Source organism: Aspergillus heteromorphus (genome assembly GCF_003184545.1).
Source record: "Aspergillus heteromorphus CBS 117.55 chromosome Unknown BO70scaffold_6, whole genome shotgun sequence".
NCBI classification, from domain to species: Eukaryota; Fungi; Ascomycota; class Eurotiomycetes; order Eurotiales; family Aspergillaceae; genus Aspergillus; species Aspergillus heteromorphus.
This window is the reverse complement of record NW_020290411.1, coordinates 1,136,415-1,162,116: the sequence shown is the minus strand read 5'-3', so window position 1 is coordinate 1,162,116 and position 25,702 is coordinate 1,136,415. Positions and strand designations below refer to the sequence as shown.

The window sequence follows — 25,702 nt, the reverse complement described above, 5'->3', positions numbered from 1 at the left end:
CAAATCTCCGGAGCCGGTTATCTTCGGGCTCTCTGTCACTTGACTTTGTTTTTCCCAATTTGACTCGCGAGCGACAAGTTTCCCGAGCAATATGCCTGCTGAGCATGAGGCCAAAAAGCCTGAGGCCAGCCCCAGTGAAACCCCGGGGCACGCCGCCGATAGTGAGCAGCCTGGTGATGATGTCAGACAGTCTACTACACCCTTGAAGGAAGACGAGGTGGAATCGACCCCAGACCAGACGGACAGTGCTGCTGCTGCTTCGTTGGCTCGCCAGCGACAGGAAAGATTCAAAGCCCTCAAAGCTCGCGCAGTACGTTTGCCGCAGATGATGAATTTCCCCTGGCCACGATTTCGCTGACTTGACATCAGAAAACTGCCACCGAGCGCAACATGAAAGAAACCGCCGCCGAAACGCAGCGTTTGGCAACTGACCCGTCGCTACTCTCATCCATCTCCCGCAAACATGCTTTTGCGTCACACAACCTCCTCAAAGCAGACACCGAGGCTGCGGGTGAAGATTTCGAGCGTAAACGTGCATGGGATTGGACGGTGGATGAGTCTGAGAAATGGGACAAGCGGATGGACAAGAAGCAGCGCCACCGGGACAACGTCGCATTTCAGGACTACACCCAAGATGCGCGGAAAGTCTACAAGAGACAGTTGCGAGAAATGCAGCCCAACCTGGAGAATTACGAGAAAGAGAAGATGGCTGCGATTGAAAAGGCTGCTGCAAACGGAGACCTTGAGATCGTCGAGACCAGCGATGGGGAGATGATTGCTGTTGACAAGAATGGGTCCTTCTACTCCACGGCGGACAGCGTTGGGTTTACGGAGAGCAAGCCTGATCGAGCTGCTGTTGACAAGCTGGTCGACAACTTGAGGAAGGCAGAAGAGGTCCGACTCAAGAAGCGGAGAGATCGCCGCGGTGACGATGACGGCGATGTCACCTACATCAACGAGAAGAACAAGCAGTTCAACCAAAAGCTGGCGCGCTTCTACAATAAGGTACGTCTCCAACTCTATATACCCCGCTGAATGTACTAAACTGACCTTCCCCTAGTATACTACAGAGATTCGTGACAGCTTCGAGCGTGGCACCATGATTTGAGCCGTCCTCGGCAAGATACAATTGTACGGCGCGATTTTGAAACAGTCTTGCGAATGTTCTCAACAACAGTGTCGTTTGTTAAGTTTGGTATTCGCCAATCTGCGCCCGCCAGCGCACCAATAAATGTCATGCGGGCTATTAGCCAGACCGAAGCCAATAGACTCACGACAGACTGGCGATGGCCCCCTTTTGCGAGGATACATATGCCAGCCCAAACAGCCGTCAGGCATAGAGCATGGAAGATGCAGCCATCCAGTCTCATGATTTCAATGACCTAGCGCATCATTTGCTTGTCAGTGTGCTTGCTGGATTGGCGGGCTCTGAGAGCACGAATTCAGGTTATGTTGATAGCCTCTTTCTATGATATACAGGATATGATATACATTGCGACCAGCATCACGAAACACAATTGCGGTTGGTTCGAGTCTGCCAAATCACTAGGGCGCTCGCTGCCCTGGAGACGGGGAAATCCCAAAGCAAAGCCAGCCAAGAAGGTTCCGGTCAGCATTCTGTGTTATCCCCGCCTGTCTTCCATTATTTGGTCAACGAAACAACCATCGTCGCCTTCGTTGAAACTTCCATCGAGGAGTTGGGCATTTCAATCGAAGTGGCCCGACAAGGATAGTCAATATTATGTGTCTTTCTCCAGAACCTGCTCAGAGCATGGTCTTTCTCCAAGCCTTCGTAGCCAGAGCCTCAATTTGCTTCACTCCCACCGTACCCCGGATGGATTCATCATCCAGGGCTTCCACAACAGCCTCGCCCACATCATCCACCTGGAAAGGCTTCGTAACCATAGATCCCAGGAAATCAAGCCTGTTACCCAGGAGCGCATTGACCTGGGACCCAACAAAGCCACCGAGAGCTATCGGCAGGGTAAACTTCCTGCTTTCATCGTACATAAACGGAGCGCGCAAGAAGACACTCCGCAACTCCGGCAACTTCGCCGCTATGATCTCTTCCGCCTCTCTCTTCGTCGTAATATATCGACTCGGAAGGACCGGCGCCCCCGACGCAGCGGAGATGTAAAGGAAAGTGGGGACATGCTCGTTCAAAGTCTCCTGTGCCAACGCAATCGCTACAACAAGCAGATACAAGTCAGCCACCCGCACACCCAACCAACAATCCAGCCCCATCTATCTTGATAGACATACCAGAATCCCGATTCATGAGCTCATACGTAAACTGCCCATTGCGCTCCTTCGCTTCCAGCGGTTCGCCCTCGCGCCTTCGCAGCGGATCTTGACTGCCCGGTCTCGAGGCGCTGAAAGCCTTTTGCAACCCGCTGAGAATCGGCTCCCTCCCTTGCACCACGCCCTTGTAGTCCGCCTCCAGGAGGATTCCCATGCTGTGAACGACGGCCGTAGCACCGCTGAGAAACGGCTTGTAGGTTTCCGGCTTCAGGATGTCGGCTTTCGCCCACTCGACGGAGCTTGCCCAGCTCGGACGACTCGTGGATTTCGTAACGGTATCCCATCGTGGTTCTCCGGAGCGACTGTCACATTTTCAAGTTGAGTTAACACCCTTGCACGCATGAGACATTGAGACCGTCTTTGTGATGCGTCGTACCTTAGCGATGTAACCGACCAGCCTCTAGCGACAGCTGACTTGCATATTCTCGATCCTGCAAAATAAAGGAGCCCGTTAGCATAATGCTTCTTCCAATGCGACGCGACGGAGAGGTAAAAGAGTATACCAACCCAAGAAGCCGTTTCCGCCAGCAACAACTACCCGTTTCGTGGCCATCGTGGGGTATCGTCGATGGCGAGCAAATATCAGAATAATGACTCAATTGAACTCTCATAGAAGGACCAATTCGCAAGAAAATCCACCTCGCCAAAGCTTGAGGAACGGGGAAAGCAGCAGCAGCAGCAGGGCCAACTTCCGCCCGCCGCTCCGCTTCCGACGCATTCCTTATCGTATCACCCGCCGCCGTCACGTGCCGGTGCAGACAGAGTTCCGCGGCGCAAGTCGCGACAGGGACATTGCATTACTCATACTCTTGCCCATCAACTCATTCCTCCCTCAGATCCCACATCAAAGCCAACATCCCTCGAGAATCACACCATGCCGTCCGCGACCGGTACCAAACGCGTCCGAGTGAGTACCCTCCCTCCCTCCCCAGTCCAACCCCAACCCCAACTCCAACTACGAAACCAAGCACACCTGCGCCCCAACCAGACAGCGAACCTAACAACCCCATCTCCATCACCAGGGCGTTTCCGTCTTCCGACCATTCGGTATGTTCCTTACTGAGCACACCCATCACAAATGCACATCCTAACCACCCCAACCCCACCCCGCAGTCTTCGGCAGCGAAGCGCAACCCTTCGACCCCAGCAAGAAACCCTCCGACGTGGCCCCGGACCACACACACCAGTGGCGGGTATTCGTGAAAGGCGTGAACGACGAAGACATCTCATACTGGCTGAAAAAGGTGCAATTCAAGCTCCACGAGACGTACGCGCAGAACGTCCGAACGGTCGAACAGCCGCCCTTCGAAGTGACGGAGACCGGGTGGGGAGAATTCGAGATCCAAATCAAGCTGTACTTCGTGGCGGAGTCGAACGAGAAGCCACAGACGCTCTGGCACAGTCTCAAGCTGCATCCGTACGGGCCGGACGCGGAGGCCAAGAAGGAGCGCAGGGAGGTCGTGATCAGTCAGAATTACGAGGAGGTGGTGTTTAATGAGCCGGTGGAGCAATACTATGAACTGTTGACGGGGGGAGGGGGCGCGGCCGGGGCGGGGCCGGGGCGGCTCAGCCGGCGCAGAAGGGGAAGGGCGGCAAGAATACCAAGCAGGCGCAGCAGCAGCGCGGGGGCAGGACCGCCGAGATTCCGTTTAATCAGTCGCCGCAGAATCCGTATAGTAAGGCTACGGAGGGGAGTGAGATCGATCGGTTGGGCGAGGCCAATAAGGCCGTCGAGGAGATGATCAGGCAGGAGAAGGAGAGGCTTATTGAGCGCGAGAAGAGGTTGGCGGAGTTGCGCGCTAGTGAGGGCGTTCCTACGACGACGAAGAAGCGTTAAGGCTGGTTGTTGGGTTGTTATCATTACCAACACTCTTCTTTTCGAGCTATGCCCTGCCCTGCTCTGCTGTCCGCGTGCGTGCGATACGCATTGGAAGCCTACTGGCCCTCCGAAGATGTGGCTATCGCTATCGCACACCCCCGGCGAGTTGTATGTCCGCGCTGCGTGAGTCGCGGCGGAATCTGGACAACTTGAGGCTCCTGTCAGAGGGAAGGATCCAGAGCCTATCTAGTGGGTAGCCAGGACCTACGTCAAGAGCCTCAAAGTGCTGTACCCTCACTGCGGCGGTTACTAGAAGCTGTATATGCTTGCTGCCGAGCTTGAGTGCAGATCTGCACCACAGAGCAATGTCCAGCACATCACCAGGACCTCACGATTTAACATATAGTTAAAGCCAAAGCCTTATCATAGCAAAATTAATGATATGAAGACCTATCAAGATAATCCTTGTCTTGTGGATATTCCAGAATCCCATCATCTCAGCACCTTTCTTTTCTATCCACTGCCCTCATCGAACTAGTTTGACTTCATCATTTCGCATATACTTTTCACTGTGTTGTAAGCCCAGCCGGAAAGTTATGCCAGCTTCGTGTGTTGTATCATATAGCCCGCGCAGCTCACCAACCCCAAGACCTCCGTCCTGAAGCATTTCCAGGATAATGGACCCACGCAGCCGTCATTTGTGCCAGGTTCCTATGGATAAAGGCTCGACATGAAGGAATTCAATCCACACTGGCAGTCAGTGCTATGGCGTAACGTCTCCAATGACACGACACGTCACTGCACACTTTAGTTCTGAGTCTGAAGGCGGGTCTCAAAGTTGTCACCCAGGACTAACTTTTTTCCTAGCCAGACACAAGACAATTTCAGGAAATGCAACTGCGGCATGTCTTTCTGGAAACAGCCATCCTTTCTCAGCATAAGGGTATTGGCTGTGACATGGTTGGTTATACAAGCCATTGTGTGAACTCTCTCTAATACTCGGGCACGCGTGACAGAGAGCTGAGCAAACTGCGGATTCTTGTCGTTTACCGTGAATTGGATAGGACAATTCAGTCCAAAAATACATTCAATAGTAGAATGTCAGGTAAGTATTGAGACCGTGGAGAAGCCAGGGGTTTGTATACCCATCACAGAATCTAATTAGATTCATTTGCCAAGAGATGCATCATTGATGCAGCAGGGGAAAGGTGTTTGCATCGACCTTCAAGTGAAGTCAAGTTCAGGCATGGAGCTCAAAAGCAGTGGCTCACTGCATGTCGGGTCGATATATGCTGATAGCAGTCCAGGTGAGAACAGTCCTTGAACATCGGTCTCTGTACACCGGATAAAAGGGTGATTTCCCGCAATAGCAGTCCACGCATTATGTTCGGCAGACGAAGAATTATTAGGGGCCTCGTTTCTTGCGGCAGAGGGCACGCCGCTGCTGGTTTGTGGGTATCGGGACTCAATCCAAGCGGTGAATGTTTCTGCTGCCACACACCGAAGATATTGATGAGCTCGGTTTGCAATAGGCCATTTCTGCCGCAATGTCTTAAGACACCCCAGCACAAGAATGATGCGATTGCAGTGGTGATCGGAACAGTCAGAGGAGTGAATCCGACTTGTAGCGAGCTGTACCATTCCGCATAGTACTAGGCTGAATACAACAAATGGGCTGTATCGCTGTACACTGGGGCGCACAGAGAGTAGATTAGACAGCTGTTTTGATGCTTCGGTCGTTTTTATGTCATGGACATGGCGGGTGAATGATGGGGAAAGGCGAGATGGGATCACCGGGCATATCGGGAATCCCACATCTGGACAAACGGGTCGCAGACTGCTCCTCGGTAGATGCAGAAGCATTGCCGCGTAGTGAATGGTGATATGTGCCTGAAAGAGTATCTCATCAACACTACCGTAAGTGTCGACAATATCAACTTTATTTGGCGGAAGATGGTTTGTCCAGCTGACAAGTGCGTTCTCCACGGCTTGTAGGTGGTCCCTGTGAGTCTCGGGCAGACTATTGAGCACTAGTACTCGCGCCAGGATGCAGACTGCCTCGATACGGTAGCTAAAGGATGAATACCGGGATTGATATGGCTCCCCTTCGTCGTCTGCGAAAATGCGCTTGTTGAATCCAGCAAGCGTTGGTGGCGAGGGAATATTGGTGTGATTTGCATACACTGATTCTTCACACGGCAAGGCCACATCATAAGGAACGCTACTGCACCGCAGGACGACTTTCTTCTGCAAAGCGGCCATATAAACATCCACGGTAAAGAGTTCCCACCAAGTCCGACGCAGACTTTCGGCTTCAACATCCTGCCCATGGGAAGAGATGGCTGCGAAATCCTTTCGGTACATTCCCAGCTCCAGAGCAATGTCGACGGCCTGCGAGAAGAAGGCATGAGCCTGTGGGCATTCGCCACGAGCACATGAGATTATGGAATGCAAGAGGAGAGCTTGAACTTTGCACGGCGTTCTCTCACCCCCGGCGCTCAACTGCACGGACGTCGAATCCGGAAGGGAGTTCCCAGATGGCTGTGACAGGAAATGACTGCCTATAAAGACGACAAGTTGATGCAAATAGGCCGGGTACTTGCGCTCTTCATATAATGCAGCGGGGACGAGGATGGGGTGCGCCGAGTGAAAATTGTCATAATACAAACGGACCAACCGAGCGTCTGAATCGGAAGAATCCTGGGCATCCTCTGACGGGGTCATACGTCGGGCTTGCTGTCCAGACACCATTGAGGAATCATCTGTTCCGCTCAGGTTCGTGGTGTGCGGGGTTATGATCAAGTCTGTGACAGATGAGCCCGAAGCAATCTGCTGCTGCAGGTGCCGGGGATAGGCGGGGGTTGCAGTAGACTGCTGTCGGACCGCTTCTCGAGTTCTCCGCCTCCCTCCCCGGCGCGATGGAAGATAGTTGCAGTTCAGGCGGTTCTGCATACAGCGGGAGCAGGCGGGGGTTTTCGCGTCGCATTTGAGATGTTGCTTGCGACATTCCGTGCAGGCCAGCGGGGATGGGCGCGCCATCTTATGGGTGAGTCTCCCTCTGGGGAAGAATCCTTTTCATCCTGATGCTTTGACACTAGGACATGCATGAGGACACGGTGGCATAAGCATGGAGCATTGTTCCGGTGAGTTGAAGTGGGAGGAGTTCAGAGTCCAGAGTCCAGGAAGGAAGGAGATGCTCAATCGCCGAAGCCGCGGTGGCATCCATCTGCGCATATATCGGGATGACTAAGCACATGTGTGCATAACTCTCAGCATTATCATGTGAGTGAATGGCTCCAAATATTTTCTATTTTGCTTCAATTTTGTAGTCCCTTGGACACACTGATACTCCTAATGCTCCCAGCTCGCTCTTGGAGACACTAACGGTACGAGTCCCTACGTCTTCGTACTTGGAAAGATCTTGCCATCCAAGCCTGAACACCTGATAAATAACCCAATGAAGAGCGCTACAATCTATGGGCCTAAAAAGATCAAAATTCAATGGAAAGAACCTCTTAAAATTCAATATTGCGCCAATTCGCAGGTCTAAACGATGACAGATTATTATATAGAAAGTCGTTACTCATTACCAATTGTCCTTCCTCCGGTCTCTTACGACGCCTGTTTGACATGGCTACTCCGTCCAGTTTCCCGATCATAGATGTGGTACCCAAAGTCCGCGGCATTGGGGGGAGTATACACTACAACAACAGTCAGTCAGTCAGTCAAATGGCCGCGCCCAGTAATTCTTGAAGTTACACTCACAATGCAACGAAACCGCGACCTGATCCTTCTGCGGGTTCATGACGCGATGCAAGCCAATCGTATCACAGATATACGCGACTTCATCGGGCTGGTACGTCGTCTCCTGCTTCACCGTCAAGGGCGCATCATGGCCCCTCGCGGGATCCGGGGTGTCGTAGATCACTTCATTGAGCTCGCCAGCGAGGATCTTCATGATGCAGTGCGCGTTTGCGTGGTCGTGAATCGGCGACCCCTTTTGTGGGTTCCAGACCAAAACCAGCTGCTCAAGAATGTCAGTCCCGTCACTGGATTGGGTGTTTTTCTGTTGAAGTCAACGGAGAGAGACTGACCAGGTTGGCTCGACCATTGATGTCGACTACCAGATTCCGGGTGTAGTTCTTGCTCAGGTCGTTGTGAGTGAATCGGGCCCATTCGACGGGGTTGGAGGCGTATTTGGACATGAAGGCCATCAGGACCCGGTGGTCGACGTCCTCCTCGGCAATCCCGCGGGAGCTGCCCAGGTAGCCTTTGAGATCTTGGACCAGCTCGTCGAATGTGTAGCTTTCATTGTCGGCCACTAATGAGACATGGTCTTTGCTCAGAGAGGATGTGTAGCCGGTGAGAGCACCAAGAGGAGCGAGGATGGTGGAAGACATGTTTCTTTTCTTTTTCTCGACAGGTATGACGTGAAGTAAGTAGAATTTGAGACTGATGATGGATTCAAAACAAACGGGCTTCCGTCGCTGGTTATAAGTTATCGAGGGAGGTGGCTTTAGCCAAAGTACTGTGTGTTCTGTTCGATGCCTTCTATGGGGGGGAGAATGTTCAATCGCCGACCGGGGTTTGCCATCGGCGATTCAAAGTTGGCCAATCGGAGGCCCACAATTCGTTGCCGGCCAATCAGAGAGCTCTGTTGACCACATGAATAGATTCACCCCTTGACGTCCAAGCCATGATCAACGCCATGTACGACGATTCCGCTCCTCCACACTACAATCTTTAGATTAAGGAGCTTTATCGCATGCATGGTGACGACGGATGGATTCTAGGCCACTTTGACCGCGCATTCCATTACGTGGGAGTGGGAGCTGCATACTACTCGTCCGATTTACGATGACATCAACCGGATGGATATACTTGTTCTTAATATACGGCAGGGATGGCTAAAGCTTGTCAACAAGCAAAAGTACTAACTGCGGAGTAAAAACTAATCTATTCCGATGATAAGCGGGCACATGGCTAGGAGTACCTGTCCAAAATAGCAGGAGCATCAAAATAAAAGCCTTTTCGTCAGCAATTACCTGTGCATCGAGCACTCATCCGCTATCAATAGTATTCACCTGCAACACCCTATGCAACAGACTTGCTTCAACCAACCCAGAATCCTTTCGCCGTCCTTGTCACACTTAATCCCTTTTTCGTCCCATATTCTCATGCTTATCTCTCTCATTGTGCTATCGAACTAAGATGTAAACCCCTGACTAACCCCGAAGGAATCTGCCAGGGCAGGGAGGGGACAACCGGGTCCCGTATACAACCGATATCAGATACGACGGAAGACCGCAGCTTCTGCAAAGATGAGAACCCAAGTCCGAGTATCGCAATGCAGTAAACTGCACCGTGCACTGCCCACACCAGGACTAAAGATAGTAGATTTGCCCCGGAACCGCATTGCTGCCTATCAAGTACCCACTGTGGTCTGGAGCGTAGCCGGGTGGGTGAGTGAGCGATATCCATCACTTTCAACCCAGTACGGAGTACGGGGTAGTCGAATCGATTACCCGTCTTCCTGGAAGAGTATTGCATCTATGTGAGAACATATCCTGGGCTTTTTGCATGATGCATAATGAAGGCCAACGATGAAAGTATTGCGGCTGTAGCATATCCAAGGTTCATCAGATATACCGTGATTCTGTGGTGTGCGTATTGTATTCTCTGGATAACCGGAAGATGTGATACCCGAGTGATGCGGTACGCTCGACAAGAACATCAGCTGATGTTGTTGGCCATTGCTTTCTCGGATATAATGAAGTCGGGGACCTGATAACGGCTTGACGCGTCGCAGGGCAAGCCCACAATGCATCTTGCATTTCGGGGATGGAAGTTGGAACGCACGATAAGCTCCGCACTCCGGATCTACATGTCGAGAAAGTAGGGCTACACGGTACATACCCGATATGATTGGTTTATTTATCTGCCATAGAAACGCGGTTGAAGTGTATACCATCAGATAGAGCGGAGTGCATGGGTTTAGTTACCTCTTCCGCCGAACTTCCCATCACCAATATGCCACGGTGGGCATCTCATGCCAAGTCGTCCCAGCTCCCCCCCCCCGAAGGTGTGAGAGCAATATAATTGTATACTCACCCTCCGCGCGAACAGATCGGATCTCCGGTTATATTAAAGCCCATCCATCCACCGATCGCTACTATAGACGGAGCAAGCAAGCAAGCAAGCAAGCTGCAGACAGAACCGTCCGAGGCTGCATCTGCAGCACCCACCAAACCTACCGAACACACTGCATAATGTTGCATCCAAGCGTCAAGGCCGTTGTTATCATATATTACTGGCTCGGAATTGCGGTGAGCGTCGCCATAATGGCGTTGATGGTGCGATAAGCGGGTCGCCGAACCAGCCAAGTTTCAATCGCCGACTGACCCTTACCTCTTGATTTTGGCCAAGCACATATGGTATGTATGCCAGGATGGATACAGTTCGGGACTTGTGGCCCGTCGAACGGGGCGTTAGATGCTTGGGAGCTATGCAGGCGGGCACCTGCCATGGATGTCGTGGTTCCGTGGGTAGACAAGTAGTTGATTCTGGAGGGCTGAGGAGAGGGGATGGTCACAAGAGCAATGGTTGCGGAGAACTGAGGTCAGTTCGCGGTCAGGCGCGGGGTTTCTCTTATTCACAGTATTGGGGTCTTGCCAATAGGCTGGATGTGTTGGTTTACGTTAGATTGTTTCTTGTTTGTCGGAGAATCTATTGAGATCATCCAAGTATGATCTGTCGGCGACTCAAGATCGAGGCCATGTGAACATGAGCGCATCTGCCTCTCCTCCTTGTTGATACCCGATGAAAGCATTCCAGAAGGTCGGAATAATGTGATGTAACTCTCTCTATTTGGGCAATCTCTGCATTCAAGTTTCTGGCGAGGAAGATGACTGTCTAGGGAAGTTTATAGGGCTTCGGACCGACGTTACTATATTCGGTGGCAACTAGACACCGTCGCGCAAACTACAGACGGGGCGTGTTCTAGCGCGATTCTGGAAGAAGCCAGGGGCAACGAACGATATCAACATTCGAGAAAGCTCAAAAGGGAAATCAAATGATCAGTTGAAAAGGGAGGCAATGCCAGATGACATCGTACAGTTGTTCTAACTTCTCGGGCCTGTATTCTCGGGCCCCTTGCGTTTAGTATCGATACCCCTTTCATTCTGCAACAAGTACCAGCTACCATCCATCCCTCTAACTACCTACCGTACTCCTTAGAGACTCACTGATACCGTTCTGCATATACACGGATCAGGGTAAAGAGCTGATTGTATGCAATTGGTTTGCCCGCGGTGCCAGCTGGTAACTTCAGTGGCTTTGGTGACAGATAGTCTATTCCGACAAGCTGCAGCGACAAGCTCATAGACTATGTACTTCGAAGAGAGCGAATGTTGTATCGTATCCTATACACCGTGATGTAAAAGGAAGCAGGAACGCGTACGCGATAGGAAATATCCGCCTGAGGTCCGGATCCGCTTCCGCTCCCGGCCCCACAAGCCGCGATGAAATCATCGCCTGATGATGGATGGATGGATGGATGGTTCGGAGACTTATCTCCGGGTTTTTATCTCTCCCATGCTTCAAACAGCGTATGCCGTGTTTCTAACTGTGGTTGTGATCGATGAGATATGGTGATAGTGGCCGCTTCTCTGTACGTGTCTAGGACGTAGTACAGAGATTGAATAATTTGCGCTACGCGTCCAGGCGCCCGTCCAAACACCGTCGGCTCTAAGTTCCAGTATAGCCTCAATACCAATATCAACAGCATTGATATGAGGGTATTCCTGCATAATTATGATCTAATCCATATGTAGAATAACCTAAGGCTGATAGCGACATTGCTGTACTCTTTCTCCATCAATCATTCGCAGAATATATCTATCTCGCCTACCATTTTTCTCCTAAGCACACAGAAAGCCAATATTACATCTAGTATAGAGTTTAATCGGAAAATGCAGTATCTCTGGCTTTTCAACATATTCTTTCTCCTTGCTCATAGTATGGCTAATCAAAGCGGTGGCCATGATCAGTCTCTGTTCTACATCAAATCAAACAACAACCTTCAGCCTGACTGTGTAAGTTACCCAAATGTATATTGTCTCTTCCACTAAGCTTACAGCGCTATAGCTTGACGCAGGTGCCATTTGTCTTGGATGCATCACTTGTTGCTGCGGCGACATGGGATGCCTTATAACACCGGTAAGTATCTGCTGATGTTCTATTCCATACTCACTTCATAGCCGGCTTATTCTGCTGTCAGGGTATCTGCCTCTAAACAGGCAGATTTGTCATGTTAGGCTATGAGGATGTATGCAGATACCCCGACTCAAGATTTAAAAAACGAGATAATTTAGGTCTTTCTTTAGCAGAGCTAAGACGAATTCTAAGTCATACAATCGAGTCTCGCATGACCCAAGTAAGTATATATGTATCTCCATGGATATTTGTGTTTGAACTACTCTTCAATTATAACTCCAACCGGAATAAGGGCTCTCCGTGTACTATCTACTTAGGCTTGGTATACACCCTCCTCTGATGGGTCTTTAAGGTAGTAAATGGAGAAATTGGAGAGTGGACTGGTCACTATCTACTATATTGCCAAGACTAGGTCATGATGCTATTCTCACGAGCATCCATACGAGATAATCGAACGAAGAAACCAGACTAAATCCCAAACAATCCCATCAAATAGATAGAAATTCCCACCAAAATATATACAATACAACACAAAATCGACATTTAAACCACCCACCCCACCCCACCCCCAAATGCTATACCACTCCGCCCCCACTGAGCTCTTGACTTTAAAACCCAGGGCAAGGAAACGCCACCCGGTACCAGTTACAGGCATAACCCGACTCGGTGCATTTACCCCAGACGCCACCGGCGGGGTCTCCGTAGCCGTAGGTGCCGTCGCTGTAGGCGATCTTGTACTTGATGGAGCAAGAAGGTCCACCGGTGGTCTTCAAGATATCAACGGTATAAGGCAGCTGGGAGTCGATGGCCTGTCCATCGACGAAGTTCTCCACATGACCGATGATGTTGCAGGCGTGGTCGTAGATGTAGGCGGCGTTGTACTGCAGGTCTTCGCAGGTGTCGGTGGGTTGCAGCTGGTAGGCGGCGAATTGGCAGCTGCCGGAGCCTTGGCCGACGCAGAGCGCCGCGCCGGAGGGGATGCTGGCGCTGGCTAGACCGAGGGTCATGGCTAGGCTGACGAGGCCGCTGGTGAGTCTCATTGTTGTGGTTTGGGAGGGTGGTGGAGAGGGTGGAATTGGATGGAGGAGATGAGATGCCTGTTGAGATCGGCTACTAGCAATTCATGGACTGAGGAAAAGGGAGGTGTGGAGTTTGACGAAGAGAAACTAAATGTTCAATTCTAGAGGACTATACAGAGATATTCCCTCGTTATTAACCTCAACTGTAGTTCAGTCTAGTACAAATTGAGTAACTCAGATGCCATCCTGGCCCCCACGCCATGTTTCGGAAACCGAGCGAGGATTCATCGGGCAGGTACGAGCCGGAGCAGTATCCTGAATACTGGCCGTGAGAAATTATTTTGTTGGTTTACATGCTAGACAGTCAAACCTTGAACTATCGACGCTAGAGCGTGGCTTTTCCACGTCTAGTCAATATATAGTGGGTACAATCTCCGTTGGAGTAGGGCTGCACCGGTTTAGGTTGATAGGACTTACTCACCCAGCCAGTTTAAGACAGACCCCTGACAATTCATTCGAGTGAGTACTGTGAAAGCCCGACCTGATATACCTCCTCTACAACATACACAGCTAGAAGCCGATACCTACTTACTCTAGCTAGAAACCCTAGGGCTCGGGCGCGGAAGGAAGGCTCGGAGGTTTGACCCGCGATCGATTCGCGATGAGAGTATCCACATCCCCAACCCACAGTCAACCCCGATGGAGTCGCTCCACTTGGACTTTCAAGGGTCCACCAACAACACGGCGTGGAATAGGGCTATGCCTCTCATTCCGAGTCAACCTTGCGGTGGACGCCGGGGAAGTTTGTTGGGGGCCAACTCATTGAATGGGTCCGAGTTTAGATTCATGGGAAGCGATGAAGCCATCGGGCCACGCTATACTCATACGAGCCTTAGGGTTGCCATGCAGACTTTGACCAGGGTTGCGTTCATTTCCCATTGCTATACCGTAGCTTTTCAGGTCCATGGTAGAGGTTTCTTTTGCGAAGTTGCTCAAATAGAAGATGGATTTGGCGAGTCAAATGCACACCTGTCTGTTGGAACGACAAGGAATTCATGTGCCTTATTCCATGTATAGGTTATCCATCGCACCTTTTAAGCCCATATGCAGGCTCCCCGGAGTGGCTGACGCGGTTCCGTGGAACCAGAAACCGGGCTTCGGCTTTTCCCAGCATCTTGAAGTGGGTTCGTCTAGCCCCCAAATTTATGAAACAGAGAAGGCCCCGCGGAAATAATACGTACTGTTCAGCAATGGTACAGTAATAGAGACGCTATTATTTGGCAGATGAAATATGTACATGGAAGTGCTAGATCATAGATACTTGGGATAAAAGACAAAATGACTCAGGTGGGGTGGGTTCTCAACAAAATAACAGGACGGGCTTGCTAATTTCATAGTGTCAAATCGTGAAGAGGGGGGGCAGGAAAATGTGAGCCTGCGAGTGTGGGGGGTTCTCAATCCACATAGCTAGCTGTTGCTTTGGTGGTATCCCTGGTCTGCTTGAGGAATGGGATTAAGTCGGTTCCACCCGTTCCTCGGACCCCTTCTGCAACCTTGTCGTGGGACTTGTCCATCAGAGTGGATGTTGTGGTGGCCAGGTTGACCAGTGAAGAGGTCTGGTTTGGTGGTGGGATTCTTGCGGCCATGATGATGTATCGGGTTACCATGCGAACGTGTCTGTCTCTGAAGCTCCCGAGCGACATGACCGCCGTGTTGTAGGCGTCCCTCAAGGGCGATTCGGCGTTATGGCTCAATGCGTATTCGCGGACGTTAGAGGTGCGTACGAGCATTTCTAGGAAACGTCGATGGGGGCCTGGCATGTAGTTTCGCATGCCCTGCATAAGGTCGGTTAGCGTCATCTGGGCTTGCTCTAAGTGCGGAATCTTTTATTGGCACTCACCTGCATGAAGCCTGTTCTCATTGGAGCTTGTAACTTGCCCTGCGACTTCTGCTCTCCCGTCGCCGAATGTTCCACGCCAAGAAAGATATCGAATGCCTGGATCAAGGAACTCTGCGCATTGCTGCCACCGCTGTACTGATGCCATTCGCCTTGCCCTCCCCCGAGGTCATAGAACACGCCGTTTGGTAGTCCTGATGAAGCCATGTTCTTGCTGCCTGCGAGATAAGGCCGTAGGACGTGATAGAACACAGCCGGTGCGCATTTTTCATACATCCGTTCTAAGAGCTCCCCAAGTTCACTAAGGCCATAGCTGAGCTGTTCAAGGAGACTGATGACACGATGGATATCATCGTTACCGGCACCGTGGATAGCGTCCAGCATTAGCTGGATGAGCTGCGCTCCTCTGACTTCAATAGCGACGGAGAGGACAAAAAACCACTCTTCATCTTTGGTCCCAGTAAACGAGGTCACCACGGATAGGTTGTCTGGATCGGTCATATCTGCATACACCGATGACACTTTAAAGTTCCAAAGATTAAGCGCTGCATATGTGGCACACGGCGGAAGTTCAAGGTGGTTCGCGATTTCGATGAATGGACGTGATATACAAGGAGGCAGTATCTATCGAATTTGACGTCAGTTAGCTCACAGACAATGGTCGCAAGGCTATGAAGGAAAGTAAATGTGGTTTTTCTAGAGATTATTACCTCTCTTGGCTTATCACCCCCCCATATGTAAGCGTGGGTAAGATAAGCAAGCACGACATATGCCCTCCTCCACTCAGGTTCCCCTCGCAATGTGTCTGTGGAAAGTATAGGCAGATCCTCCACGGCCTGTCTGATGTCGCCCGCTTTGATGTGAGTAGGAAGGTCTTGAGCGACCTCTTCCCATGGCGAGTAGTACGGATTTCCTAATCTCCGCAAAGGAGGCGCGTCCGGGACAAACCCGTTTTGCACGGAAACGCTGTATTCGACAAGCGAGATTCCTGGAGCGTCGAGCATGGTTTAATGTAGACTGTGAATATACCACAATAGAAGTCTGACAGGTCAGAGAAGAAGATCCTGCGTGAATAAAAGAAGCAAAGTGTTTATAGGGTATCTCGAGACTGGGGACGGAACAAAGACGGATCCAGAACGGATGGTGCTAGACTTGTGTGAGGGCTGGACAAAACCGGTTAGCTGACAGGTTAGCAACAAGAGACTACCACCTCTATCAGCCCCCAGGCGATAATCCGCAGAAAGCTTCAACGGTCATCCGGCCCCATCAAGCGGATGTTTGATTATGGCTCTATCCGTCGACACGGATGTCGAGGCGGAAGCGGAACGGTATCCGGTCCCGGTGGCAGAGACGGAAACTATTGTGTCACCGGGCGGTTTATAAATGTCAAGATGGCGACTGAAGATGCCCCGGGTTTTATCCTACTTCCTGGACATCCTACCGCCTAACCATCATTTCACTGTTCTCCGTGTCCTTCACCATGTCGAAATCGAACCATGCCAGCCTGGGATTTCCTGCCGAGGCAGCGACCCAAGAGTATGCCGCATCTCTCGATGCCTCAGACAGCCTAGCAGCGTTCCGAGAGAAGTTCATTATCCCTTCGAAAGCGAATATTGCTTCGAAGAAGCTTGCAAAGCCTGGTAGGTTTTAGTACGGTGCAGTTATCGCCCCTTCACTGACCAAAGTCGCAGGGCTTTCAACCGAACCTTGCATCTACTTCTGTGGTAATTCGCTTGGTATCCAGCCCAAGGCTACATCGAAGTACCTAGAGGCACAGCTGGACACATGGTCATCGATCGGAGTGGGCGGTCACTTCACAAACCTGGAGGGCTCGCCGCTCAAGCAATGGCAACTGCTCTCAGAGCAAGCAGCTGAGTCCATGAGCAAGGTTGTAGGGGCAAAGCCCGAAGAGGTCGCGGCGATGGGCACCTTGACGACGAATATCCACCTGTTGCTTGCTAGCTTCTATAAGCCGACGGAAACGAAGCACAAGATCCTTATGGACTGGAAGGCATTTCCTAGCGATCATGTAAGTCGGCAGGAGTGTGTCCTTTGCCAACAAAGCTAACGCCGGCATAGTATGCTATCGAGTCACATATTTCCTGGCATAATCTGGATCCAAAGGAGTCCATGGTATTGATTGGTCCAGAGGATGGCGAATATGAAATTTCCACACAGAAGATCTTCTCTTACATTGACAAGCATGCCGACGATGCTGCTCTTATCCTCCTTCCTGGTATTCAATATTATACTGGACAGCTGTTCGACATTCAGAAGATTACGAAATACGCACACTCGCGCAACTTGGTAGTCGGATGGGACCTGGCGCATGCATTCGCGAATGTCGATCTGAAACTGCATGATTGGAATGTCGATTTTGCGGCATGGTGCACATATAAATACGGCAACTCTGGACCAGGGGGCATGGCAGGCCTGTTCGTGCATGAGAAGCACGGCGAAGTCGACTACAGCGCAGGAGAAGATGCTCCCAAGTTCCGGCATCGTTTGACTGGATGGTACGGCGGCGATAGGTCGGTGAGGTTCAAGATGGACAACAGTAAGTGTGGACCTGCTATATCGCAGAGTATGAGAATCAAGTGAGCTAACCTCTTCAACAATCAGACTTCAAACCGATCCCTGGTGCTGGAGGTTTTCAAATTTCGAATCCCTCCGCCATCGATCTTGCGTGTCTCTGCGCCGCCCTGTCCGTCTTCGATGAAACATCAATGGCTGATCTTCGCAAGAAATCGGTAGCATTGACAGCGTATCTTGAATATCTTTTGCTTGAAGGTACCGATGACGAGTCGAGACCATTCCGCATCATCACACCAACAGACCCTGCGGCTAGAGGTGCCCAGCTTAGCCTGTTGCTCAAGCCTGGGTTGTTACAGAACGTTGCAAAGAGGTTGCAAGAAACTGGAGTCGTTTGCGACAAGCGGGAGCCAGGTGTGGTTCGTGTGGCACCAGTCCCCCTGTACAACAGCTTCAGTGAGGTGTGGACGTTTGTGAAAATCTTCAAGGAGGCCTTGGGAGAAAGGTGAAGTTTTCGCTGAATCATTATGTCAGTTGGCTTGGTCGGAGTTAGTTAGCGTTGTGTCGATACCAGAGTTGCCATAGACGAATATTAAGGAATAAATTCCCTCATGTTGCAATATCTTCGCCCCGTGCTTAAGACGATTCTGAATGCGACTGGGAAGTCAAGGCGTGACCAAAAGATGATGTGCCAAGTCCCCGGATAGCGAACATCGAGGAATAAATAAGTAGATGTGATCAAAGTCTAATTGCTAGCCTGCCCACTAAAGAGCATTTATTAAAAGTTCCCGAATCCTTCGCTAGGGTCACCTGTTCGTAGAAAGTCCTGAGCTTGGGAAAAGAAGTTCGCGGCGAGTATTGAAAACTCATCGTTCCAGACATCTGGTCTCGGGGAGCCCATTGGGCCCAGGGGATATTGTGCACCTGTGGCAAGGGGGGTTTGGATGTTGAACTGCGAGTTTGGTGACTGAGAAGTGACTTGCTGTGAGAGACGAAAAGGTTCAGGCAAGGGGGATGTCTGCGACACTTCGGCACCGAGTGTAGGAGCCTCCCTATAGAGGGAATCTCCAAACATGCGTCGCGCGGAATCAGTATCACTGTTGGAAGAGTATTCCAAAATCTCCCAAAACCGTGATAGGTCAATGAGGAGGTACTGATTCTGGGCGCCAGACTCTAGTTCATAGGACGCAGATACAGCATCTTCCAACCTTTGCAACCTGTCCGCCTATACCCATGTTAGCAAGCAACATAATCATATATCAAAATAACAGTCTTACCAAGCGTGCCATATGAGGCCATTTCTGCCCGAGAGTTTGTACAAACCCGACGCACTTGTAGAATCGATTGCGCTTCTCCTCGCAGATTGCAGCATTTTGCGTAAAGCTTAGCTGTAGCTCAATTGTAGCTACCACAGCAGCACTATACCCTAGGAAAGGGTCGGACACGACAAAGGACCTCTCCTCAAAATAGTTGATAAAATGGATGATCCAAGTCGTATGAGACGAAATCAAATCCGAGGTGTGCTGTAAGAAGATTTCGGGTATTGTACTCCTAAAGTTTCTGAGGCTGAGAGAGAGCAGAAGTGGGTGGTTGAGAAGACACAAGATCGTATGATACAGAAATTGGTTCAGTAACCATGGTCCCCAGTACTCCCTTCTGGTCTGAAGGTCTTCCAGTGTTCTTTGACTCAAGTTAGCGGGTTTGAACCGGTGGTGATATGGCATCTGGGTCTCGCGTTCCATAAGGGCAGTTAGTATCTTCGAGTATTCTGACTGCGATGACCATGGAGGAACATTGCTAGGTCTCCCATGACGTCTCACATATCTTGCAGCCTTTGCAAATATCTCACTGAGCATGATCACGTAGGCAATTATACCTTGGTCCTGCATGCCCACTGACCGGGCCTCGTTCCCCGCATCCGTGAGGGGACTTGTTGGCGGCGGTCGACTGGGGCTTTCTGGAAAAGGAGGGAAGCAGAAGTCTGGGAAATCCATGTTGTCGAAGTCAACACCATGAAGACGCTTCAGAAGGCATATACTCCAAAAACAACGCCTGCGTTCCTCGCGTGTGGCAGGAGTTTGCGCCAAATGGGACTCTAGGCCAAGATTGGCACATTGAGCCAAGTTGACAGCCAAGCTGCAGTGAATGCTTGATCGGTGTGTGTTTCCATCTGATACTTGTGTTAACGTAAAGTCATGCTATATCAGGACAACGGTTGCATTACTGGCAAAGTCAACCAAGCTTAAAAGACATAAGCTCTGTAAGGTTGAAAGCTCCACAGGCCCTTCTGAGACTCTTCGCATCACTAAGCTTCTCGCTACCTCCGTATAGCTGTTTATGAGAACCGTAGGCCCATTGGGGTCCGAACAATCGTTGCTCGAGAATCGGATACTCAACGCCAACATAGCATAGATGATCTCGGGGTCGCGAGCTCCAAGGCTATCGAGGAAGCTCTCTCTGTGAAAAAGTGGAAGTGGTTGAGAGTGGCAATATATCAGATACAGCTCTGCAATAGATAGCACCTTCTCCCAGGTAGGGAAGGGTGTCATTGGATTTGACGTTGCGGATGTCGCGGCATTGCTCAAGACAATGGGAGGAGGTGGTGGAGGCGGAGGCGGAGCAGTTGCCTGTTGCTCACGTCTGGAAGTATTTTGCCTAACATAGGAGGGTCAGATGCTGAAAACATTACTGTGGGACAGAACCAGAAGAATACCCCAAAGCGTCGAGAACTTCTCCCATTCGATTTTCTAGATTTCCCAATCGCTCCTCCTATTCCAGATTAGCCACCCATGGGACGGAAGTAGACAGAGTGATGGAATCACTAGTATCTGCGATATTCTGTTCTCCGAGCTGGAGGGAGTAGAGACCGGCTCTGCTGAGACAGGAAGACCATTTGCCCATGACCTCCGGTGTTCTCCAGCGTATGCGCATGTTTGGTTTAAGCGGGCGCACAGGGAGCAGATTGGCTGTTCCCCGGGACACTTGGCCTTCTTTCGTCTATGAAGTGTTAGTGAGTACTGCGTCATATAGGCCAGGGCCGGACAGGTATTCCGTCTGACCTGCATGGTTCACAGGCTTGCCGCACTCGCTTAGCCGGCCGCTCAGAAGATGCGGATTCCATGTCACACACTGATGGTCGTGTAATGTACGCGCTTTTGTGTCTAGCTTGTGGGATGCTGGGAAGAACAATATTAATCCTAAGGATGCTCCGGTAGTGGCCTGTGGGCTCATACTGATTGATGCGCTTCAAAGAAACATATCACCGGGCTATGAAAGCCAGTGGTGCCTGGAGCCTGTACATGTAACTCCAACTTACCATGTAGGATACGTCTGGGATGAGAAGACAGGTGAGACTTAGGCAGTGATCTCAAGGCAAGCTTATCCGCAGAAACTAAGGGGGAGAGTGATCGGATCCGACATCGATGGGGATCCATGGATGGATGGATACATGATAAGACAAGACAGGCCGATCGGAACGAACCGCAATACGTAGATGACTAATCCATTGCCTACCTGGGCTTGAACCTCTTTTGGACTGGAGTATTCAATGACGCTAAGTATGTTGGATTCTACTACTAAATGCTTTGTATGCATTGACCAATGACTAGGCCCAGTACGAATGCCCTCCACTTCTCACCTTCGGTGTGGCAGGACGAGTCCAAACTTGAACATTTATAGTATCTTCGAAACCCGCTCCTGTGGGCATCATCTACAGTCTTTTGCGTTAACAAGTGGGAGGATCGTGACGAGTGACCATGACAAATGGCGAATCTATTTGGATCAAATCTTTCGCAGCAGAGATATTGCATAGAGAAACGACTTCTCGCATTGACGCCTTAGGTTATCTTATGTACAACGTCGGCAATCTTCCTCTCAAGCCACTTATCGCAAAAATAGAGATACACCGCCAATCGAAGCCAAGAAGCCGAGTTGTTTTGACGAAATAGTGTCTAGTGAGAGAGGACTGCATTTAGTCCTTGCCGAACCAGGTCTTGTGGCCCTGTGGGAGCATTAGTATGTGGATGGCTCGACAGACGCTTCAACGCCAGGCAAGGTATGACCCTGCAGAAAGAACACTTACAAAGACCATGCGGCACATGGCATAGGTGGTAGCTAGCATTGAGTTAGTCGCAAAGCATCATCCACGCCAATAGCTGCCAAACGCTTACCAATGCCCATGCCGTAGACGGAGATCAGGTAGGGGTACATGACGTAGCCACTGCGCTCAGTCTGTGCAGAGAGATCCCAACTGTCAGAGTGCCATCGTTCTTATCGTTTGTGTGGGTTTATATTCGCGGATCGACTGACCTTCCACCACTGGCGCTTGCCGTCGGAGTTGTTCTGGAAAAGACGCTGGTAGAAGGGGACACGGTTCTCACGGAACACGAACCTAGATAACGATGAATATTTTTGTTAGCAAGCTCAATTCGTCTCGAAAGATCGTTCGGAAGCCGAATGGTAGAAACACCAGTCAATTGAGCAGCAGGCCATGCCAACGGACAAGCCGTCAGCCGGCAGGGCTCAAGACTGTGCGAGGGGGCATGGCCTAATAAAGACCAAAAGTGACGTACCCGGCCATACGAGGAGCAGTGCGGAACATTCTGGCGGTGCGCAAAAGCGACAGAGGAGGCTTGGGAGGGGATATGAGGGACAATGACAGATGAGAGACTAGCAGCAGCAATGATCAGTCGATGTCGTGAAGTGTGGACCCGAACGGTCCTTGAAGTCACGTGGTCACCCTCCCACTTCCGCCTTTAGGATGCAAGGATTAGTAATGTGCACGTGACTGTCCGAGCTCCTAGCCCGAGCGGGCATAGCGCCTGGAGGGCCGGCGTCTCCAGAAAAGTGATAGTAGCCTCCGCGGCACCTAAAAGGCGCGCAGACAGCAGAGCAAGATCACCATCCTCCTATCCTCACATGTGCAACGGACATTTACATTCTCTCACAGAGTGCGATTGAGGAGGATGTGTATATTTCTTACCGCCTCCCTTTCGCCCCCCTTCCCTCACGACCCATGCGCCCGGCTCTCCTTCGACTACTGAAGAGGCCGTCCGCTCTCTCGGTTCTCGACTCCCTGATATCGTTGCCCGTCGGAGTCGATCAATTGGACCTCGGACGTACCCCTAGATGTACCCGGTGCTTGTCGGAAGATACCCAGAGCCCAGGAACCAGGCCTCATTCTAAATCGCAACTCGCATCTGCCGAGGAACGCCCTTCCCCATCGCCAAAGCCAGCGTTCCGTTTCCGCGTCCACGACATCCGCGCGCCACAACGGCAAGCAACAACTGATACCGATGACCCTGATATTTCAATCCAAGATGGCACTGTCTTACGATTAGGGTGCTTGGGCCTACAGCCAGAGAAACTGGAATACGAGTCGGACATAGGACACGCAGACGACATCGGAACTCGATTGGTGGACGACCCCGCGCATCGGAATGATATCAAGCTATGGGAAGAACTTCTTCGTTACCGACAACGGCATTATGGGGATAAGGGAACATTAGAAATCTGGGAGGGCTTGACAGTCCGTGTGGATGGAGTACAGCTTCCTGTGGATGGTGAAGCTGCTGATTTCTTTTGGCAAAGCTTCGTGGACGTGAGCTTCAAGCGGGATGTCATCATGAATGAAATTGCCAACTATGCTCTAGGGCTGTGGTACAAGAGAGGGAAGCGTTGGGACAAGCTCTACGAGGCCGTCGTTGGTGGCTATATCGAACGCGGCATGACACAGCAAGCTGTGGAATGGCATAAGAAACTTCAACATCCACATTTAGCATGTCCCAATGATATCATACGCGTCCTTCAACCATGCATCGATGCCCAGCAGCGAACCCAAGCTCCTGGCCTGGTGCAGCCCAAACGTGCTGCGTCAAGCCTGAGGGTCTTCCGGACCATCTGCCGCTTGTCAAGGGGCCACCAAATATATGTCCCCATCATGTCCGAGTTGCTGCGTGGTGGTCATGTGGAGGAGGTACTTCGAATGCACAAGTTCCTCACTAAACAAGAGGATCATCCTCCTACTTTCAGTGATCTGGAGCCGCTACTCGAGTCGACAAAAGCGCATGGGCTATGGGAGATTTATCGAGAGCTTCATGGTTACGCTACTGAGCGGTTCCCCAACGAGATAGAGAAACCCGATGGATCCGACTCCGCGGCTCAAGCGGAGCTTAAAGGAAACGTCTCGCATGAAGAAAAGCCCATCAGAGACGAGCTTGGTGCACGGATCTTCGCCACGGAAGCTCTCAATTTTCAAATGATCCTCTCTGGTCTGCGGATGTTTCACGTGTCTGCCATTGGCCCGCAATCCTTGCGGGAGATGGCACTTCGGGCCCACGGGAGTCAAGATATACTAAACAAGCTCCGGGAGCTAGACCAAGCAGGTATCTCCATTGGGGATTCGGTCTTTGCGCGTCTTCTTCGCAAGCTAGCCACGGAGAACCGCGACATAGTTTTATCTGACTTGCTTCACAGCGATGAACATCCTGACGCACTTGAGGATGAACGTGTGCAGGAATCTTTGCTTCTCTCCTACTATTTGAGTCAAGACCGGCGCCCTTACAATATGACCTTGGCCATCCTAGGTGAGGTATCCAAGGACGGTCCAGACTTGTTCAACATCCATTTCAGGAAACACCTTGCAGCCAATGAATGGAGTTCGGCCTCCAAGGTGGTCGATGAAATGACCCTTCGCGGCGAAACTATAAACAAAGAAAGCATCGACTTTATGATCAACACCGTCCTGACGCCGCGCAGGCCCGGTGCTGGACCCGTCCAGGGGTCGAACCGCTCAGAAGTTGCGGAAGTCAGCTTCATGTTTCGCATATTGCAACGCATTATTCCTCTGGGGGCGACAGTGGGCCCTGAGCTCTGGATTGAATTGCTCAAACGCTTTGGAATGACGGGCTCCTGGGATGAGCTTCAAACCTGTTGTGTGTGGCTGGCCCGCCATTACTCCCCCACTTTGAAGCAGGCCAATACCCCTTTGGAGATCATCTCGTTACCCACGACCCCGCAACCCGCACACGCTGGTCTAATCCACCGACAGGGAAGTGCCCTGCTTGAGACCATATTCAGTAAACAGATGCAATCGGCTATCGTCGACTGGGGGTTTCAAATGCGGGTTTCCGCCAAGCGGGATGACTATAACCCTAGAGGTATAGACGGAGAAACCCTTGTGCCTTGGGTGCGCGGGCTCATTCTTCTTCGCGAGTTGGAGCAGAACGGCGTCCGGCTTTGGACGAGCTGGATTAGCAAGGCCTGCCGGCATCGGCTTGCCGTCTGCTTTGGACGACCCCGGCAGTCTAGCCGTCACATGAACCGCATGTTGCGACGGGAGACTCCATACAGTGCGGAGCGGGTCGTCGAGAACATCACCCGTGTCTGGGGAGAACCGTCGCTGTTTGGGGGTCAGGAAAACCTCGATTTCTATCGACTGATCAATCCTCCGAGCTCGAAGATGTCCCTACGCCGAACAGGCCGAACCCTCTGGAGGGAGGGTAGCCTACGAGGAAGGGCGTTTGTAAGTAGCCGATAGCGATCTACCACATGTACCGTATATATACGCCGTATAGAGCATAGAGCATAGAGCAATAGAGTCTAATGAAATGATACCCAAGACCTTTCTTGTGCAACCAGGCGGGTCTAGACGCTCGAGGGTGTCAGGGAGGAATGCGGGAATGCGGGACTGCGGGAATACTAAGTACGGAGTAATGCAGCGGGAATGCAGCCTGGATGCCTGACCCCAGACAGGGTCACATGACGTGATCCAATCAGCCAGCAAACAAACCAGCCAAACACGGTTCGGTCGGGCTGAGCCACGGCTCATGGCGTGTCGTTCTAAGAATAACCGGGCAGGCAACGCGGCCAGACTCCATCGCCCAGAGCCCTGAATGGCTTGGATGGAGGCAGCTGGCCCAC

The 25,702-nt window shown here is 51.2% G+C and overlaps 12 protein-coding genes across 12 annotated transcripts; 4 read left to right on the top strand and 8 right to left on the bottom strand.

The window, feature by feature from the left end:
* Nucleotides 1-91: 91 nt before the first annotated feature.
* BO70DRAFT_369720 (pre-mRNA-splicing factor SYF2) lies at nt 92-1,108 on the top strand (the record flags this gene model as incomplete). Its single annotated transcript, XM_025544696.1, has 3 exons — nt 92-310; nt 370-1,005; nt 1,061-1,108. The coding sequence occupies 3 exons, from the start codon at nt 92-94 to the stop codon at nt 1,106-1,108; spliced, it is 903 nt and encodes a 300-aa protein (XP_025401648.1).
* Nucleotides 1,109-1,764: 656 nt separating this feature from the next.
* On the bottom strand, nt 1,765-2,854 carry horA (ubiquinone biosynthesis protein COQ11; the record flags this gene model as incomplete). The annotated part of the gene is made up of 4 exons (XM_025539248.1): nt 1,765-2,186; nt 2,263-2,603; nt 2,678-2,732; nt 2,809-2,854. The coding sequence occupies 4 exons, from the start codon at nt 2,852-2,854 to the stop codon at nt 1,765-1,767; spliced, it is 864 nt and encodes a 287-aa protein (XP_025401647.1).
* Nucleotides 2,855-3,175: 321 nt separating this feature from the next.
* Nucleotides 3,176-4,575, top strand: yaf9 (YEATS domain-containing protein YAF9; the record flags this gene model as incomplete). The annotated part of the gene is made up of 4 exons (XM_025545781.1): nt 3,176-3,208; nt 3,324-3,348; nt 3,415-3,803; nt 3,872-4,575. The coding sequence occupies 4 exons, from the start codon at nt 3,176-3,178 to the stop codon at nt 4,136-4,138; spliced, it is 714 nt and encodes a 237-aa protein (XP_025401646.1). The 3' UTR covers nt 4,139-4,575.
* Nucleotides 4,576-5,344: 769 nt separating this feature from the next.
* On the bottom strand, nt 5,345-7,257 carry BO70DRAFT_378322 (uncharacterized protein; the record flags this gene model as incomplete). Its single annotated transcript, XM_025545255.1, has 1 exon — nt 5,345-7,257. The coding sequence occupies exon 1, from the start codon at nt 7,157-7,159 to the stop codon at nt 5,345-5,347; it is 1,815 nt and encodes a 604-aa protein (XP_025401645.1). The 5' UTR covers nt 7,160-7,257.
* Nucleotides 7,258-7,634: 377 nt separating this feature from the next.
* Nucleotides 7,635-8,605, bottom strand: BO70DRAFT_332965 (putative cysteine dioxygenase). Its single transcript, XM_025540942.1, has 3 exons — nt 8,215-8,605; nt 7,886-8,144; nt 7,635-7,821 (listed from the first exon to the last, which is right to left on the bottom strand). The coding sequence occupies exons 1-3, from the start codon at nt 8,518-8,520 to the stop codon at nt 7,733-7,735; spliced, it is 654 nt and encodes a 217-aa protein (XP_025401644.1). The 5' UTR covers nt 8,521-8,605; the 3' UTR covers nt 7,635-7,732.
* Nucleotides 8,606-9,259: 654 nt separating this feature from the next.
* On the bottom strand, nt 9,260-9,729 carry BO70DRAFT_202772 (uncharacterized protein). Its single transcript, XM_025538607.1, has one exon. The coding sequence runs from the start codon at nt 9,668-9,670 to the stop codon at nt 9,311-9,313; it is 360 nt and encodes a 119-aa protein (XP_025401643.1). The 5' UTR covers nt 9,671-9,729; the 3' UTR covers nt 9,260-9,310.
* A 3,213-nt stretch (nt 9,730-12,942) lies between these two features.
* BO70DRAFT_369715 (uncharacterized protein) lies at nt 12,943-13,374 on the bottom strand (the record flags this gene model as incomplete). Its single annotated transcript, XM_025544695.1, has 1 exon — nt 12,943-13,374. The coding sequence occupies one exon, from the start codon at nt 13,372-13,374 to the stop codon at nt 12,943-12,945; it is 432 nt and encodes a 143-aa protein (XP_025401642.1).
* Nucleotides 13,375-14,807: 1,433 nt separating this feature from the next.
* BO70DRAFT_287431 (indoleamine 2,3-dioxygenase) lies at nt 14,808-16,254 on the bottom strand (the record flags this gene model as incomplete). Its single annotated transcript, XM_025539235.1, has 3 exons — nt 14,808-15,188; nt 15,254-15,874; nt 15,961-16,254. The coding sequence occupies 3 exons, from the start codon at nt 16,252-16,254 to the stop codon at nt 14,808-14,810; spliced, it is 1,296 nt and encodes a 431-aa protein (XP_025401641.1).
* A 416-nt stretch (nt 16,255-16,670) lies between these two features.
* Nucleotides 16,671-18,410, top strand: BO70DRAFT_360400 (kynureninase). Its single transcript, XM_025542772.1, has 4 exons — nt 16,671-16,890; nt 16,942-17,279; nt 17,330-17,807; nt 17,873-18,410. The coding sequence occupies exons 1-4, from the start codon at nt 16,731-16,733 to the stop codon at nt 18,289-18,291; spliced, it is 1,395 nt and encodes a 464-aa protein (XP_025401640.1). The 5' UTR covers nt 16,671-16,730; the 3' UTR covers nt 18,292-18,410.
* A 150-nt stretch (nt 18,411-18,560) lies between these two features.
* BO70DRAFT_332957 (putative C6 transcription factor) lies at nt 18,561-21,200 on the bottom strand (the record flags this gene model as incomplete). Its single annotated transcript, XM_025540941.1, has 7 exons — nt 21,016-21,200; nt 20,842-20,958; nt 20,605-20,779; nt 20,496-20,551; nt 20,007-20,437; nt 19,060-19,952; nt 18,561-19,007 (listed from the first exon to the last, which is right to left on the bottom strand). The coding sequence occupies exons 2-7, from the start codon at nt 20,901-20,903 to the stop codon at nt 18,561-18,563; spliced, it is 2,064 nt and encodes a 687-aa protein (XP_025401639.1). The 5' UTR covers nt 20,904-20,958; nt 21,016-21,200.
* Nucleotides 21,201-21,343: 143 nt separating this feature from the next.
* BO70DRAFT_427656 (cytochrome c oxidase subunit 7) lies at nt 21,344-22,597 on the bottom strand (the record flags this gene model as incomplete). The annotated part of the gene is made up of 6 exons (XM_025547900.1): nt 21,344-21,782; nt 21,864-21,895; nt 21,952-22,012; nt 22,091-22,172; nt 22,364-22,450; nt 22,521-22,597. The coding sequence occupies 6 exons, from the start codon at nt 22,595-22,597 to the stop codon at nt 21,753-21,755; spliced, it is 369 nt and encodes a 122-aa protein (XP_025401638.1). The 3' UTR covers nt 21,344-21,752.
* Nucleotides 22,598-22,693: 96 nt separating this feature from the next.
* On the top strand, nt 22,694-25,373 carry BO70DRAFT_360398 (uncharacterized protein). Its single transcript, XM_025542771.1, has one exon. It carries the CDS (start codon nt 22,797-22,799, stop codon nt 25,317-25,319), a length of 2,523 nt encoding a protein of 840 aa, XP_025401637.1. The 5' UTR covers nt 22,694-22,796; the 3' UTR covers nt 25,320-25,373.
* Nucleotides 25,374-25,702: the final 329 nt, after the last annotated feature.